This window comes from Pungitius pungitius, chromosome 15 (assembly GCF_949316345.1).
Source record: "Pungitius pungitius chromosome 15, fPunPun2.1, whole genome shotgun sequence".
Lineage (NCBI taxonomy): Eukaryota > Metazoa > Chordata > Actinopteri > Perciformes > Gasterosteidae > Pungitius > Pungitius pungitius.
Window position 1 is genome coordinate 13,389,597 of NC_084914.1, and position 17,813 is coordinate 13,407,409.

At 46.7% G+C, this 17,813-nt stretch overlaps 1 protein-coding gene across 1 annotated transcript in view; it reads left to right on the forward strand.

Moving 5' to 3' along the window:
• LOC119209152 (PH domain leucine-rich repeat protein phosphatase 1) overlaps window positions 1-17,674 on the forward strand; it is a 36,154-nt gene extending 18,480 nt beyond the window's left edge. The window contains exons 2-17 of the mRNA XM_037458231.2: window positions 2,247-2,437; window positions 3,498-3,623; window positions 4,341-4,489; window positions 7,885-8,031; window positions 9,051-9,278; window positions 10,432-10,634; window positions 10,935-10,995; window positions 11,286-11,381; window positions 11,883-12,038; window positions 12,233-12,433; window positions 12,762-12,924; window positions 13,056-13,186; window positions 13,349-13,462; window positions 13,890-14,084; window positions 14,218-14,446; window positions 14,568-17,674. Coding sequence (XP_037314128.2) covers window positions 2,247-2,437; window positions 3,498-3,623; window positions 4,341-4,489; window positions 7,885-8,031; window positions 9,051-9,278; window positions 10,432-10,634; window positions 10,935-10,995; window positions 11,286-11,381; window positions 11,883-12,038; window positions 12,233-12,433; window positions 12,762-12,924; window positions 13,056-13,186; window positions 13,349-13,462; window positions 13,890-14,084; window positions 14,218-14,446; window positions 14,568-15,899 — 3,722 coding nt within the window. The 3' untranslated portion in view covers window positions 15,900-17,674. The remainder of the gene's footprint in view (window positions 1-2,246; window positions 2,438-3,497; window positions 3,624-4,340; window positions 4,490-7,884; window positions 8,032-9,050; window positions 9,279-10,431; window positions 10,635-10,934; window positions 10,996-11,285; window positions 11,382-11,882; window positions 12,039-12,232; window positions 12,434-12,761; window positions 12,925-13,055; window positions 13,187-13,348; window positions 13,463-13,889; window positions 14,085-14,217; window positions 14,447-14,567) is intronic.
• The last annotated feature ends 139 nt before the right edge of the window (window positions 17,675-17,813 follow it).

Here is a 17,813-nt window from a genome sequence, read left to right on the forward strand (position 1 = left end):
AGGGAATACTTATACTTATATTAATCTGGCATTGTCTATTCACCTGTTTTGGTGCGTTCATTGTATGCCCTCCTTTGATTAAATGTGTTTAGTTCATGTACTTAAATGAAGAACACTTTAAGGATAAGCTTCATTTTTCAGAGGAAACCCAAATAGCCACTTGGTAAATACTATCTTCATTTTGATTCTGTTATCTCGTCCTCCTTATCTTTCCTTCCTCTAAAAGGAAAGGAAGTTCAGTCACCTTTCTTATCCAAACCACTCATTTGGGAGTGAAAACAAAAGTGGACACTTGTTACGTTTGTCCGTTAGCTCTTAAAAGTATTTCTGGGCCCAGCTTGGTGCTCTGGGTCACAGGTATGCAAGTGAATGACGTTATATAATCCCTCTTTTTCTAATGTGAAACTAATGTCTCACAAGACGTTCTCCTCCCATCACAGCACACACATACTTACAATAATGCAAATTGCTGGCTCCCTGCACACTCCCCTTGTTTCTGTGCTACACTTATATTAGCGTGCAGACTCACAGGGAGGGGGGGGGGCGAGGCCGTCACCTTCTTCTTCTGATTTTCAATACTGAAGAAAGTGGCAGAAACTGAGTATTTTTTTACATTTGCTGTAATCTCTTTAAGGTGGCCTTTCCTTGGAACAGGTTTATAAATAGCACTTCACATGAATGCATGACACATATCCCTAGAACCACCCACCTGAGGTAAAGCTGTAAACACAAATGGATTTTTACTTTTGCCTTGTTGCTATTATTAGTTTACCTCGTGGCCTCTCCTTCTGGAATGAATATTAATGTTGGATTGCTGAATCCTGCCACGCATGCGGTCGGTAAGGTCGAACGTGTGCGTGTGTGACACGTGTGACGTGTTCATCAGCTGCCAGCGTTGCATTCCCACTCTTTTTCTCAGAAGATTAGCAATGAGCGGTAAGACGGCTGCATCTTCTTGCACCCTGGGCGGTTTTTCCGAGGCTTGTGCTCTTTGCCGTACTCGTGAATGTATCAGTCTGTGCTCTCTGTAATCAAACAGGACTCCTTATCACCATTAGCGTGCTATGTTACGCACTCAACACTTAGTCAAATCAAATGTCCTTTTGCAAGCTAGTCTATTGATTCGGGAACGTAGCACAGGTTAAAGGTCAGGGGTGCAGTGGCTGTGTATGTGTGAGTGAAAATCATCGTAACATACCGCATGTGTTGTCATGACCCCCAGCGGTTGCCACATAAGCACAAATAAGCTCACCTCTGGTCAAAATGTTATTAAACTGCTGAGTGGGTTGGAGGAGAAAGACCTGAATTATTTAAAGCCACGGCGTGTGTGCGAGTTTGAGGCTCCTTTACCTTACTGACTTTCCCCCCCCCCCCCACAAACCACCCGTCAGCGGGACATGTATGTGTGTGTGTGTGAAGGAGAGAGTGCGGGACGGTTGCGGCTACTTTCACCGTAAGGCGCGGAATGTGAGACGCCTTTCTAAGCCCAGCCGGCCCTGGGAAAAGAGAACTTCTCCGCAGTAAATTGGGGCAAAAAAAAAGAGTGAGGTCAAACCGACGGCGAGCCAGAAGAGCCATAGATAGAAGGCCGAGAGACGGGCAGAGGAGGTGGAGGTAGACACAACGCAGGTGGAGGTTGTGAACAGAGCGATAAGGCGGCCTGGCTGACAGGACGCCTGATAAGCAGCCCGTGTGTCAGGTTTGGCAGGCCGGCGTGGGGTGAGAGAACAGGGTAGGTAGAGGCAGACCGACGGGTACAACGGAATAAAGGCAGATCGCAACTTGCAACCGAATAACTTGGAAGAAGTGTCACCTGTTAATGTTGAGCTGCCCTTAATTCAAATCCGAGGGTTGAAGCGGGAAATCTAAATCAGTCGTGCTCATTGTGTTTGTATTTTGTCTGAAATCCCACAACTATTTTGATCAGTCATACACGTTTAGTTTCAAGCAGCTGCCCAGAGGAACGTATCTCAACATCCTTAAATGGATTGTCTCAAATGTATGTACAGCTCAGAAATTGAATTTGTACCATAATGTTTAGTACTTACTCCAAAAACATTAGTGTGCCGTTAACAAGACTTGCTAAACGTTAGCATGTTTATGCTATCAATGTTAGCATTTAGCTCACCGCTAACACAGTCCAGTCACACAGGCTGCTAGCATAGCGGAGGGCTCCTCTTTGTGGATTCGTAGTTACTATTGTGTGCCTCATCATTTGTCTCATAAATGTCTCTCTTTCTTTTCAGGGAAGCCCCAAAGCATCGAGAGCTCAGAGCGGGTCCAGCTGTCCGGGACATACAACGTCCGGAAAGGGAAGCTCCAGCTGCCGGTCAACCGCTGGACCAGGCGGCAGGTCATTCTGTGCGGCACCTGCCTCATCGTCTCCTCTGTCAAGGAGAGCCAGAAGATGCACATCCTGCCGCTCATCGGAGGAAAAGTAAGTTCAACTCACACCACAACAGGGCACGAGGAGCAGTGCATGCACGTTTCTGTTTTCCTCCCCCTAGTCGTGGGTTTTATGGTGATGTTACGTCACGTGTTCTCAGGATCGTAAACTCATAATATTGTATCAGTGACCTGATAAAGTCACTCCTATTGCCCCCTGCCAACATCTCCCGGCGCAGTGAAGGTTGATCTTCAGGACATTTCACCTTGAACAAATGTTTGTCCTTTTAGTGACACGGCACGATGCTTCTGGCTTCAATCGTTTTAGATCAAAGTCAAACAGAAAGCCTTTTTTTTTCTTCGAACAAAGTCAAAATGTTTCCAGTATTCTGAAGGAGTCTATTTCTAATCTAGAGTCACACTGCTACAATGTTCAGTGGGATGGGTCCCTATATATATATATATATATATGTGTGTGTGTGTGTGTGTGTGTGTGTGTGTGTGTGTGTGTGTGTGTGTGATGTGCCTCCCCAAAAATGAGCTTCATTCATTTATTGTTTTATGGATCTGTTTATCTGTGAAGCCATTAAATAAGAGCTCTCTGGAAAATCCAGCCCCTTCCTACCTGCCTGCCTGACACAAAGTAAACTTCCTACTCCGCCACACCCGTTTTTCAAACATTTGGCACACAGCACGTGACCTCTAGTCAACGATTCATCCACGCACACGGGTGCCCCGCATGTGCTGAGTTGTGTGCGTGCCAGTATTTTATTCAAGCACATAACTAGTCAGCTTTTTTTCCCACGTGCTGGAGTGTGCGTGACTGCGTGTCTGAAAAGGCGTTTCACATACGTTCATTGTTGCTCATGTCACGCACATATTTATTCATTATATGATCCTTCGTGCCTCATAGATATGGTTAAGTGTGCTTCTGGTTGACTGGACTTGTCTACTCTGCAGCCAGGAGCGTTTAGAATAAGAGCTAATGCTTCCAGACGTCCATGTGTCAGCGTTTTCTTTGTGCTTCTATTAATTGTGTGCATATCATGGGAGTTATCTGTTATATACAGAGTGTCACCCCCAGTGTGTGTGTGTTTTGTTTTGTTCGGCAGGTGGAGGAAGTAAAGAAGCACAACCACTGCTTGGCTTTCAGCTCAGCGGGGCCTCAGAGTCAGACTTACTACGTCAGCTTCGACAGCTTCACGGAGCACCTGCGCTGGCACAGACAGGCCGCCAAGGTACTGTGTGTGTGTGCGTGCACACGCATTTGCTGCCCACGGGTCAGCTGCGGTGTGTATCAGGACACTCGTGACTGCAAGTAGCAGCATGACAATGTGGGACCCACTACAATCCCATAGAGAACAAGCTGAGAGGGATGGAACACTCCACCAGCACACAACAACCTCTCATGGCTCTCGCCCCTGAGGCCACAGGCAGAAAAACCTCTTTTTCTAAATGTGAACAAGGACATGCATGACACCAGCACCCAGAGGGCCACTCAGAATAGACGCCCGGATAGAAGCAGCATGTGCGCCGGTGACGGCTGCCGAGCCCATAGCAAAGTCTGCGCTGAAACCCTCGGTTTCATAGCGTGAAGGTGTTCTCTAGTGAGACCGAGTGCACGTTTAAGCTTCCGTTTCACCTGTGTGTTTCCGTCAATTTGACTAACAAATCGCAGGTTAACTGCTCAGAGCACCTGCGGTGAAACTAGACTAATGCAGTGTTGTAATGTCAGGTCAGTCACCTGTTGAACTTTCTCTTGACTTCCCCTGACTCTAATCCTAGGAAGATTGGCGGTTGAGTGACATTCGACCACTTAGCAGCAGGCGACACAAACAACCACACACACACACACACACACACACAGTAAACCCGTTTAAGACTTGTGTGGTAGTGATAATCCCGCTTGACGTGTTTTTTCTCTTTCTCACTGTTACCTCTCGTCCTGCACCTAGATGGTGTCCCAGAGGATCAACTCGGTGGATCTGTCCTGCTGCAGTCTGGAGCAACTTCCCCCCAACCTCTTCTATAGCCACGACCTCACCCACCTCAACCTCAAACAAAACTTCCTGCCTGCAGACCAGCGGCTGCAGCAGCTGCAGAGGTACAATGCCATCATAAATGTACAGTAAACACACCTGAAGCTGAAGATAAAATAAGAGGGGGAGAGGCAGGAAGGCCGCGCCGCGGAGCCAGGTGTTCATGCTGGTTGGGGCATGATGAGACTGGAGAAGGATTGTTTTGTCCTTAATAGAAGCTGGGCTGTACACAGTGACGTTTCACTGGACATAGCAGGTCATGGCTGGCTGGTTTGGCTGCAGCTTTCCCCTGCAATTTGTGAGTCATCGACCTGAGCAGTCTCGGTCCTGAGCCATGGGCACATGGGGGAACAAATAGGCGAGCCAGGCCGCACCAGGCCGGGCCAAACGTGCCCAGAGCCCAGAAGGGTAGATGAGTCTTCAGGGAAGCTTTTAATGTGCCCGGCCTCCCTCACTCTCCCTCTCTGTGGGCACCATCTGCTGCATGCTTATCACGGCCCCCAGATTAAAGCCCTCGGCCAAGACACGTGTGTTTGTGTGTACGCACAAATGTATTTTGCATTCAGTCAGCCGTGCCCATGCATTCTTACCGACAATCGCTGCCAGGAGATGTTCATCGTTGGAGTGAGTGAATGGTGTGTTTGACGCTCGGGTGTTGCAGAGGGGAAGTGTCTGTACGTGTGAGAGGAGGACAGAGCTGCTTGCTTGCGTGCAACAGAAAAAGTGGCTGCAGGCTACAGATTTGGGGTCAGTGCATACAAAGTCTTGATACAGTATGGCATTTATTTCTTTTTTTTTCTTTTTAAGATGACTGCACTGAATGGAATGTGTGTCCTCTAGAGAAAGACTTGTAAAGGAAAAGGTCAGGACTATCCATTTTTCGTTAACCTTTTTTCTTTTTCTTTAAATCTCTGTGTTAAAAAGACGACAACTCACGGCACATATCTGTTTTAAAAATCTGGGTGAGTGATGCACAGCTCCCCTGCTGGTCAAATGAGATAACATCCATCTATCTTTGCCAAACCTAAGTAGGCTCATCCGCGTTTGACCCAGCATGCTGGAAAAAGAGGTCAGTAATGAGAAAGAGATGAATAGTTAGCTGAAAATAGAGCCGTTTAGACAGAAACATGTAGCAGAGTTACTTGAGTACTCGCTTTGCTCCCTAAAGGCCAAATTCAGAAGAGCTGGAGTCAGGAACAATAGCACCCTGTGTGCAGCACCCATGAATGTGGGTGTATGTGTTTTGGTGTGGACAGTTGTGTGAGAGTCCGTTTTTGTTTCAGTATAAACACCGTCTTTCTCTGACATCTCACATGGGGTCATAGTGCTTTGTGTTTTTCCAAGAGGAACGGAATGTGTGAACCTGCCACATGCCTCTCTCTTCTCTCTAGCCAAATGCTAACCGGCTGGTGATTCGCCAATCAGATATGCATATGACCAGTTGTCTGGGATACGAGCTGTCTCCTCTGGCATGGGAGTGCCTTCCCATCATGCATCCCTCTGGGAGACAGAGGTCACCACTCACTGAGGGGAAATATCAAATGTTGCATGCATATGATTAAACCTTCGGTGTGCTTATTTACATATGAATGATGAATGATAATGAGTTGAATTAAGTTATGAAGGCTATAAAAGTCACTGACACGAGGAATGGAGAAAACGTTGGACCGAATAGTGTCTGAAAGATTTGTGAAACAATGAAAGTTGCTTTCATTTACATTTTCGGCAGCTTGGTGGAAGCGAAAAAACACAATATTGACATATCTTTCACGCTTTAAAGTGGATATGGTGAACGTGTTTGCAAGCGGTTGCTTTTTTACACATTCGGCCGACAGGGAATACCATTAGCATTCATTTAGTGTGTCTCTGCCCACCAAATGAGTCAAAGTCCACACTCCCTTTACTTCATTTTTGCAACATTAAGTCTTGAGTGATGTATCTGGCTTATTTTAGTCAAAGATGAAGTGGATAATAGTGCAGTTGTAGGCCGGAATACCAAATCAAGATGTTGAAAGTCTTTGTAGAGCTCAGGGGAGACTGCAAAAGCAGAGGATCTTTTCACAGAACATGTTTGGGCAGCTTTATACCAACCTGAACTGATCACAACATTGACCGGTTGTTGCCTTTTCAAGTTGTTTATTTAGACAGAGCTTTATTGCGATATCCAATTTCAGAGTTTCACAGTTCTGTTTTGGTCTCCAACAACCTCTAACAATAAATATGTCTTTCACTTGCAGCTTTGTGGTCACCAGTTAATCTCTCATTTTGTATCCCCGCCATCTAGTGAAATACAGAGTTGCTAGGGATTAGGTTTATAGAAGTTGCGCTTGAGGGGTGAAAAAAGCGATGAAAAGGACTGTTTTGCGTATCACCCAGGTCTTATTAAACCTTGTTCACAGTGTACACACACACACACACACACACACACCACATACGGTAGGCTTCTGCCATTCTGTTAACTATGAGGAGCCAAATCATGTTACTACTTATTTACTTAATTACTCCTCTTCGTCCCCTCTTAGGCTTAAGCGTAGTTAGGCTGCAATGAGACCTCTTCATCGCATGTTGTCCTTGGCAACCGGATTCGCCTCTCTCCATGACGAGAGCGTCTTGGCTGCTGCTGCTCCCACTAGAAGACGCACCAGCGAGCACCGCTATATTTCTTTCTCTTGATGAATGCAGCTTTCTTTCTTTTTTTTACTGAGGGGCATTGTTACATCAAAATCTAAAACAAACATGCAAATTTTATATATATATATAACAGAACAATAAATTTACTTTTTTTAAAAAATATCTACGCATAGAAACCTAATGATAGGTTACCTAAAACACATCTAAAATGATGAAGTTGTGCATTATTTACATTTGAATGTGGGAAATAATTACTTAAATACTGTAAATGAACAGCTATAAATACACAAGAAGAAAACAGCGTGATCACACTAAATGACAGCATGACACGGTGCAGGAGAGAGTCTGGGGACGGAGTACGAGCATTACTCAGCACACACACACACACACACACACATTCTGCTGAGCTCAGCTCAGCTGGAATTACTTGACTGGCCTAATCAATAGCCCAGTTGCCTTTTTCTCCATCACCATGACAAATGGCGTTTGCGTGTGTCTGTGTGTGCACAATATGTAAACCGAGACGTACAAGTTTGAGCTAATATGGTGCTCTGCCCGTCTGAGCTCGCCATGGCTACGCTCTCTGCACATGATAGGTGATAACGGGTCCCATGTGAGTGGACCCCTCCTGTCCTAACAAAGGTCGACACTGAACCAAAGGCCACCGGTGGTGGAATGAACAACACAGACGTCAATGCTGAACTTGTTTTCTCAACAATCACATGATGGTCCTGTGTCACTCGCTCACACTTCCCTTCTGTTGCTCGTCTCTTTTGCTCTCTCTTCTGTTTCCTTTTGGTCTCTTAAACTTGTCTTTCTCTGCTTACAGATTTTCTCGTCTGCGAAGCCTCAACCTGTCCAACAACCACCTCGGTCAGTTCCCCCATGCGATCTGTGACATCCCCACTCTGATGGAGGTCAACCTCAGCTGTAATTACTTAACCTGTGTCCCAAGCTCTGTGGGAGCCATGGCCAAGTAAGTTCCTCCGGTCCCAGACCAAATGTTGACTGTGATGATGTTGCAGGATTTAATTCTTTAAAAAAAGAACACTTTGGCTGCTCTTTCTTTGTTGGTTCTTCTTCTATATTCCCTCCCCTCTCCACACTACCAGATTGTGATGTTGGTAATTATTCCAACTTTTCCACTTTTGTACCGGGTCCTTGCTGCTGAGTTGGGGCTGGTGCTTGCTTGCCGTCTCAGGGCTGGCTGGGAAACCAGCGAATCCTTTTTCATCAAACCAACCACATAGCCAAATGTGGTAGTTACCTAGCAACAAGTGCACGGCATAACAACCACCATGTTTTACTTAGCGAGTTTCAACATGTGCGCAAACAACACAACAACTGCCACAGTGCTGGAAGTTCTGTGCTGCTTGCCCAGTCACATTTGGTCTTTTGTGGCCCGTCCCTGGTCTGTTTGCCGCCATTTTTAGTCCATGCAAGTCAAGTTTGAAGCATGACACGAATATTTTCACCCTTTTAAATTTACCATTCCAATCTACTGTGGAGGATCTGCTTTTGCACGGTGAAGCACCCCTTCGCTTTAGCGAGGTTGTTGAGATGTTCCATCAGGTTCACTTGGTCAAATTGCTACTTGTGCCCCTCGAAATAATCAGAGATCTTCATTTTCTAGAGGAAAGTACTCACTGGTTCAAGGAGTGTCAGCAAAAATGTAAATGGTTATTTCCAATGAATTGGGTCATAAACTTGATAATTCATGCATTGTTAGGCAGCATTTGCCCCACCATGACAAGAGGCGATGCACACTGAGTCTCATCGTAGGTGAGACACAACTCCCAGATAGTTCATGGGTTTTAAAGCTGAGCACATATGTGTATGTGTGTGCTGAAGCCGGGCTGGATGAGAAGTTAATCTGCAGGAATGATCTGGTATGCCCGTAGATTCCTGAAGTGTCCGGTATGGCATGTGTGCTGCTTCTGCCACCTGCTGGACATCGGATGTACTGATCTGATCTGGTGTTCCTTTCTCTCTCAGTTTGCAGACCTTCCTGTTGGATGGCAACAGTCTAGATGAGCTGCCCGTAGAGCTGGGTTCCCTCCAGAGGTTAAGTTACCTGGGCCTTTCCTTCAACCAGTTCAACCACGTGCCACAGGTGCTGGAGCAGTTGGCCGCCATGGAGAAGCTGTGCATGGCTGGAAACGGCCTCGACACACTCACCCTGCAGAATTTCCGACTGCTCCGTGTCAAACACATCGATCTGAGGTAACGGCAGGTCAGGTAGCTGGTTAAATATATTAATCGAATCAGAAGCTGGAACCCAAGGTTAAGGATTATTTGAAAGAACTTTGTGTCACGTTTTTTGGAAGAACAAGTAGCGCTTAGGGTGCCCAGTCAAGCGTTCTTTGCCGCTATGTACTCAATGACACATGTAATCCCACTAATGATAGAAACAAAAGCATTAAGAGGAAGCCATGAGGCGAGCCGAAAGCCAAACAGCACGGAATCAGGAAATCATTTGCTTTTAGTGGCTCCATCAGGTCGCTTCCAGTTGTTTGCAGAAGCACAGAGCTGGAGTGACTTGCACTTTTTTCGAGTTAATACTTCAACCCTTGTGACTTTGCTTAAAGGAGGTCAGTCAATACATTTTCCAGCATTCCTGTTTGGCCAAAGGCCACTTGGTATCTCTGATGAGGATGACAAGTGCCGCAGCTGTTTGCTTCTGTCGATTTATCATTCAACCAGTCATCAATGAATCAATGAGTTATTGTTCAATCAATTAACAAATGACTTACTTGGTCTAAATTCTCCGGACAAACCCAGATATTTGAAAGTTTGCAACGGAGCAGTCAAAACGAAACAGTCACTCATTGCTGACCTCATCAAGTCCATGGGAATTTCTTGGTTTCATAATTACAGAGCAACCCTACATATTAAAAATAAAAAATCATAATAAAAAGCACAGACACAATATATAATGAAATTGTGAAATTTTTAGTTTTAGTTTTTATTTAAAATGTCCCTTTTCATAAGGCTCTTTTTTGTTTTCACTTTCCTCCTTAAAGCCTATTTTTATCACAAAGGCTTTGCATGTCAATCAGGGCGATTGCTTTAGGCTAAATATATTTCAGCAAATTCTGATATTTTTTTCTGGAAAAGAATTGCTTTTTTTAATGTGTTTTTCTTTTTATTGCTTATCTCCTTATATGATATCTTATAAATAAATCTTTGAACTGACCACCACCAGCGGACAGAGCAGAACTGCAACATATTCAAACACACGCAGCAAATGATAAGCAACTTAGTATTTCTGTCGCCATCGCCGCAGGCATGTTCCCTGCCTCCTAAGAAAGGCCACAGCCTGTGCACTTCAACCCGATCCGATGGGTACTAAGCCTTTGCCTGCTCCCTCTGTCAGGTTGAATAAGATCTCCAGCATGGTGCCGGATGAGCCGGACCTGCTGAGGCACGTAACCCAGCTGGACGTGAGGGACAACAGGCTGACGCACCTGGACGCCTCGGTCTTCCCCAGACTGGAGGTGCTTCACTGCGAGAGGAACCGCATCGCCTCCCTCAAGGCCAAGGGGAGCTTGCTCAAAGGCATCTACGCCGCCAACAACGGTGGGTTTGGCGCGCGGGACTTGTGTGTGTTTAAGAGAAGACGGATACCCTTCCCGTCCCACATCACCTCTACACTGAAATCAAAATAACTCTTATCTGCCCTTACAGACATCACTTCCTCTTGCTATGCGCCTTTATTTCACCTCTCGACGTGCAATTTTTCTCATCAGTGCCGCAGTCTCATGGTCCCTCTCCATCATTGCTCTCTCTACCTGCCCCTCCATTATCCATCTGCCTGCTTTTGTAATAGGCCGCGTCTGTCCTTGCTGTAGGTTAATGTGTTTGGAATTCTCCCTACAGAGCTCCGGCAGCTGGATATAAGTCCCGTGCCCTCTAATCTTACTTACATGGACATCTCGAGGTAAGAACCTTTACACACACACACACACACACACACGATACTCTTCGACTGCCGTATTGATTGTATTTTTTTTTTTAATTTAGAGACTTGTTCCCAGTTATTATTGCTCTTGTGTTGAGACTCTACTCACCTGAAAAAGTGAAGTGGAAATAGTACAACATCTGAAGTTGCTGCCTTTTCTTTTAGAGCAGAACAGTTGGATTCAAATAGATGCAGCGTCACAGTTCATTATATTCAATGCTTGACAAATTGCACGCTTTTAATCATCATCAACCCATCTCCTCCTGTAGGAACCGTATGGAGTCCTTGCCAGACTGGCTGTGCGAGGCCAAGAAACTGGAAGTTCTGGACATGAGCCACAACCTCATCACTGAGCTCCCGGCGCGGTGAGTCTGTTAGCCTGTAAATGGACTACGGTGCTGCATTATTCTCCCTGGCCTTTGCCGGCTGGTCATCTATCCTCCACAGAGCCACATAAATCACACAGATAGCCTGTAACCTGCGTCCCTTCTCTTCCTCTTTATATAGCCTTTTGGAAGGTCAGCTGCAGCTCACTTCCTCCTCTTCTTTCTGTCTCGTGTCGGCTCTCGTCAACTCTGCTCCCTCTGCCTTTCTATTTTCCCTTTGCTCCTCCTCTGGTCCTCTCATTGTCTGCTCATTAGTTCTTTGCCCAGTGAGTGTCAGAATGATTCATTTCAGCTGCAGGCTCCACTAGAGGCGCTGCTACTCTCTGATTCCACATCCTCCTCCCCCTATCCTCATTTCAACTCGTGCAGCGATCTACACCAATAGATCCATCTACGCATCTATACCCCACTCTAGGTGTCCGTGTCAGTCCTCGGTGTTCCTGTACTGACCCGACCATCTGTGTATTCTTCATGCCTCAGGTTGTTTTGCAGCAACAGTCTCAGGAAGCTGAGTGCAGGACATAACCAGTTGCAGAAGCTTCCTGAAAGAGTGGAGCGCCCTCTGCTGGAGGTTTTGGACGTACAGCACAATCAACTGGTGGAGCTGTCCAGCAACCTGTTCCTCAAATCTGACAGGTAGCTTTGACCCCCAGCTGGGGGAATTTTTTGTTTTAGGATTTTAATCAAGAAGCAGATGCCCAAAGGCCAAGCAAATATAAAACACCCAACCAGGACAATTTGAGCTTAGAAGGCAAAGTTTCAACAGGGCTTTTAGAAGTAGTGACTTTTTTTCATGGAAAATGAGTCCGTATTTTAACTTTAACTTTCAGTTTACGGTGCCTGAATGCATCAGCCAATAAGCTGGAGCACTTGCCGCCATCCAGCCTATCGGAGGAGAGCAACAGCATCCTGCAGGAACTCTATTTGACCAACAACCGGCTGACGGATAAGTGTGTTCCCCTCCTAACGGGCCACACACACCTTCGTGTTCTGCACATGGCTTACAACCATCTCCAGACCTTCCCAGCCAGGTAAAGAACATTAATTTAGTAATGTACTTTTTTTAAGTCAGCGTGACCGATACCGGCTTTTTGAGGCTAATATCAATACAGTTTAAAACAATTGTTTGCCTGATATTAATCGTCATACATGAACGCATAACATAAGAAACAAAACACTTGATAATGATCCATTAAATTAGTTTTTCTAGACATTTCTACAGAATTGTATAGCGAGGCAAAAGTGTGGCTTCCTGTCAGGTGGCATGTGCTGCGATAGGAGCTTTGTCTTTTATTCAACAAGTTGATCAGTGTTCTGTTTACACCCTCGACTGACCCGACGCAATCCTTTATGCTTCAGTAAAATGGCCAAGCTGGAAGAGCTGGAGGAGGTGGACCTGAGTGGAAACATGCTGAAGACGGTGCCCACCACCATCATGAATTGCCGGCGGATGCACACACTCATCGCCCACTCCAACGCCATCGAGGTCTTCCCGGAGGTCATGCAGCTGATGGAGATGAAAGTAAGACAAACATAAGTGCAAAACATCCTCTTAGTTTGGGTGTATGTGCAGTGTATGCATATGAGACCCCAAGCTCAAACTGTGTGTGCGTGTTTGTGTGTGTGTGTGATCGTCTCTCTCTCTGTCGCCAGTGTGTGGATCTGAGCTGTAACGAGCTGAGTGAGGTCACGCTACCGGAGAATCTGCCACCCAAGCTCCAGGAGCTGGACCTGACTGGAAACCCCCGTCTCAGCCTGGACCACAAGACCCTCGAGCAGCTTAAGTAAGCTGCTGTTTCTCCAGAGTATATTGTTGTATATATGATCAAGTGTTTTTTGAAAACCAACCTTTTATGATAGAATCAACCATGAATAAAGACCCTGAATAGAGCGCTGTCCGTAGCTGAAGATTCTTATCATCCATTTCATGTTTTGTTGTTTTTCAGTAATATCCGTTGCTTCCGTATTGATCCGCCTCCGACCTTTTCCTCCAACGAGGCATCTGGTGGGCCTGCTGTGTGGAGTCACGGGTACACGGAGGCCTCGGGCGTCAAGAATAAGTGAGTTCAATTCAGTCGATGCTGACGAAAACAACCACCCTCGCACTCGTCCACTGAAGCATCACTAATCTAAACCCTCTTGATGAGAATGTGCGTTGTTAAAGTCAGATGACTCGCATGAAGGAAATATTGAAGCAGTGCTTATTAAAAACTTAAATCATGAACACTTCCATGCCAAACATGGCCAATTCAACACGTGCATGTTGATAATGAGATTTAAGCAATTCCATGTATCGCTGCCACATTTAAATACAAAGCTTTGCTTTGATGAAGTACATCCTGCAGTAAGATCTAATGATTCAGAGAAAGCGCTGTTTCCATGGTTATTAATGATCGCGCCAGTGTGATCAGTATATGAAGAACAAAGGAGTTTCTCACAGAGCAGATTCCTCAATGACGTTGCGGCCGTCCTTTGTTGTCCTTCCAGACTGTGTGTTGCAGCTCTTTCGGTCAGCAGTTTCTGCGGGAGCCGGGAGGCTCTGTACGGCGTGTTCGACGGGGACAGGAACGTGGAGGTGCCCTACCTGTTGCAGTGCACAATGAATGACGTGTTGGCAGAAGAGATACACAAGACCAAGAGCGAGGAGGACTACATGATCAATACTTTCCTCGTCATGCAAAGGTACAGAAGAAAACAGCTTTTTTTTCTCGTAGAAATCGTCTGTAAGATTCCAAACTAAAATCTGCACAATAAATTGATTTAAACTACATATATCAAATTTTTTAAAAAATCACTCTCTCTTTCACTAACATAGAAAACTGGGAACTGCGGGGCAGAAACTGGGTGGCTCGGCAGCTCTGTGCCACATTCGCCATGACCCCACCGACCCCCGTGGCTGCTTCACCCTCACAGCCGCTAATGTGGGCAAGTGCAAGGCCATCTTGTGTCGCGATGGAAAGCCTCTATCGCTGTCGCTGCTTCAAAACGTGAGACTCGAGGAGGAATACCGCAGGATCAGGCAGCACAGAGCTATCATCACCGAGGTAGAAATCCTTGAAAACGTCCCAAGTACTCTGAAAATCAGCGTTGAGAACGTCAACCTGAAGGTAATTTTAGACGGGCCGTACCTAACCGCTGTGTTAATGTTCATTCTCTACTCCACAGGACAACAAGGTGAATGGCGTGACAGATTCAACACGAATTATGGGCTACTCCTTCCTCTACCCATCCGTCATCCCTTGTCCCTACGTGCAGACCGTCACTCTCACCCCCCAGGATGAGTTCTTCATTCTGGGCAGCCGGGGCCTGTGGGATGCCGTGTCGCCCGCCGAGGCCGTGGACGCAGTGCGAAATGTCCCCGACGGCCTGGCCGCCGCTAAGAAGCTGTGCACGCTGGCGCAGGGCTACGGCTGCACCGACAGCCTGTGCGCTGTCGTGGTGCAGCTCAGCGTGAGTGAAGACTGCTGCTCCTGCTGCTGTTTGGAGCCTCCCCAGCCGCCTCCCAGCCCCGGCTTGGGGCCCTACCCCCCGTCGTCCTCCGCCGCCAAGGAGCGGCCCTCGGACGGCTCCCTCCCCGTGCCGCCTTCCTCCTGCAGTGAAATCAGCAGCGAGATCAGCACCAGCGAGATGAGCAGCGAGGTGGGCTCCACGGCCTCATCCGACGAGCCGCCGCAGAGCTCCTTGGTGCTGCTGCACGAGCAGCCCCAGCATCCCCCCCTCCAGCAGCAGCCCCACCCGCTGTCTCTGCAGCACCCGCCGGCGCACACAGCCGCCCAGCCCTGCCAGTACCTGTTCCCAGCGTCGGAGCTGCCCGCATCCCGCAGCTGCTGTGCCCTCCATCCGGCCTGCTTAGCGGGATCCTTTCAGAGGCAGCTGTCCAGTGCCACTTTCTCCAGCGCCCTGTCCGACAACGGGCTGGACAGCGAGGACGAGGAGCCCATCGCCGGTGTTTTCTCCAACGGGAGCCGCGTGGAAGTGGAGGCAGACGTCCACTGCCTCAAAGCAGAGTCCGCCTCCTCCTCCTCCCCCTCCTCCCCATCACCACAGACGTCACAACCCTCGTCTTCCAGCCGGGAGCAAACCATGCCGACTCTGCCCCCACCTCCTCCACCGCCATGCACCCCGGAGCCCCTAGAGGAAGGGATCGACATGAGCCCCGGAGAGGGTGAGAACGGGCTGGAGAGGGATGAGTCTTGGCAAGCAGTTGGAGCAGCAGGAGGGGGGGACGGGGCAAAGTCTGCAGCCAAGAGGAGGGTTAATGGGTCGGTGGCACGTCAGGAAAAGAGTCACAATCTGATCGAGGTGGCTGCTGACGCCCCCTCCAAGAAGTCCGGGGGCTACTTCACAGCTCCAGCACAGCCAGACCCAGATGACCAGTTCATCATCCCGCCTGAGCTGGAGGAGGAAGTGAAGGAAATAATGAAGCAGCATCAGCAGAAACAGCAGAAGCCGCCTGGGACCGACCAGCCAACAGACTACTACGACACCCCTCTCTGAACAACAACAGCACCACCCACAGCCTCATCTCCATCCCCCCTGCAGCATGCACTGACGCCCACTGTACCATGGACCTAACCATCCATTGTTCCCATACGGACACAAACAAACACGTTTTCCTTAAGAGGCTGTACAATGCACATGGAAAAAGTTCGATCATACTTTTTCTACACAGCCTTCCTCGCTCCACACAGCCTCACGTTGAAGAACCATGCACTGGACCGCGATGCACCAATTTCTACCCGGGAAACTCACAGAATACATCAAGCAAATGAGCCCTTTAATGACACGCAACCCTTTTGAATGGCCTGTGGACGCCCCTCCTGGTGTCCATGGTTGTGCCCCTCTCACGGACCGTGTTTTTACATTAGACAACCAGCTGAGTACGTAACTGGTCTCTTTGCAATAGTATTAGCTTGCGACAACACTTGTTAATATGGATAACAATTCCAGGGTTGTTTTTTTTTTGTAAGAACTTAGCATATCTTTTAATGTGAAAGCAATGGGGTTGCCGAAAGAACTTTTTAAAACGGAGACTCGTAATCATTTTGTTATCAGTGACTATGTCGAATGGTACAGCAGTGATGCCACACTTAACTGTTTTAGATAGGGCACTTAAACTACTGTATTTCTTCAGTAAATCATGGCTCTTGGCCTGTAAAATGGCATAGAAATTTTTTGTAGAAATTTGAAATACTAACTCCTAGGAGTTGCATACTCTTTATGGTGACTCAGTCACTTTTACTAATCTTCTCTGAGAGAAAAGGTGATTTTTTTTCTTCCAATGACTGTAAATAAGAGAAATATTGTATACTGATGCTTTTAAAGGAACTACGTACCTGTGTGTCGGTGAAGGTTTTAGTGGTGGGGAGGAAAAGAGGTTCACAAAGAGTTTGCTGTTATGGAGGTGTCACACCCACACCCCCTTTATCTTACAATGTTGACCTACAAATACTACACACGCACACATACACACGTAGAAATGTATTTGTGCAATTACAGGTCAGAAATCCCAACATTCCATGCTATATACCTCCACAAAGGTGCCATGGTCTGCTCCACTTTGTTTGATTGTGATGTCCTGTAGTCATCACGGTATCTAATGAACACTAATAGACAAAACTTTTTGCATGCACGCACATACACATACATAACACGGACACTGGCGCATAATATTAGTCCCACCTCCCTCCTACGGTAACTGTTATCACCGGCATGACTGTGTCAAGTTCAGTAATACAAAACAAATGTATCCACTTGGAAAAGAGACAACACAGATGTTCCTGTCTTTGTTATAATAAATTTTAAATTTGTGAATATAAGTCATGTGGTTTTAATTTGTTTGTTAGGGTCCTCGCTACGACTAGTCTTGGAGGAACTTATTGTATTTCAAGGAATTATTATTAGGGCCTGAGCCAACTGAAAGTCGGGCGAAAGCCCTATTGAAATTGCAAGAATTCTTATTATTATTTCGCCACTTCGATCGCACTTTTGGGGACTTCATCATGTTCAAAAACTCTTGAATTTGTCCACGCGCTTCAGAAGTGTATAATTATGCATTAAAAAAGATGTTACATAAACCCATGGCACTATTGCCAAAGAAACAAATAAATTCCTAAAACCCAAACAACAAGAATGCTTATCCCTCTCCGTCAGAGAGGTCTCCGCCCCATCTCTTCCGGAGAGCTTGATAGCATTTCATACATTTATTATTCATCAATATCATTCATTCTGACGCGTCTCCTAAATAACAAAAGCCAGAAACATGCAATGCATACAGAATTTGTCCAATAATAACGGGGCTTTAACTCTTCTTTATGCCATCAGTGTGGTTTGTGTCTGTAAGATTCCGTAATAGACAGCAGTCATTTGTACATTAACAGACTGTATTGGACATGAACTAAGCAGAAGTTA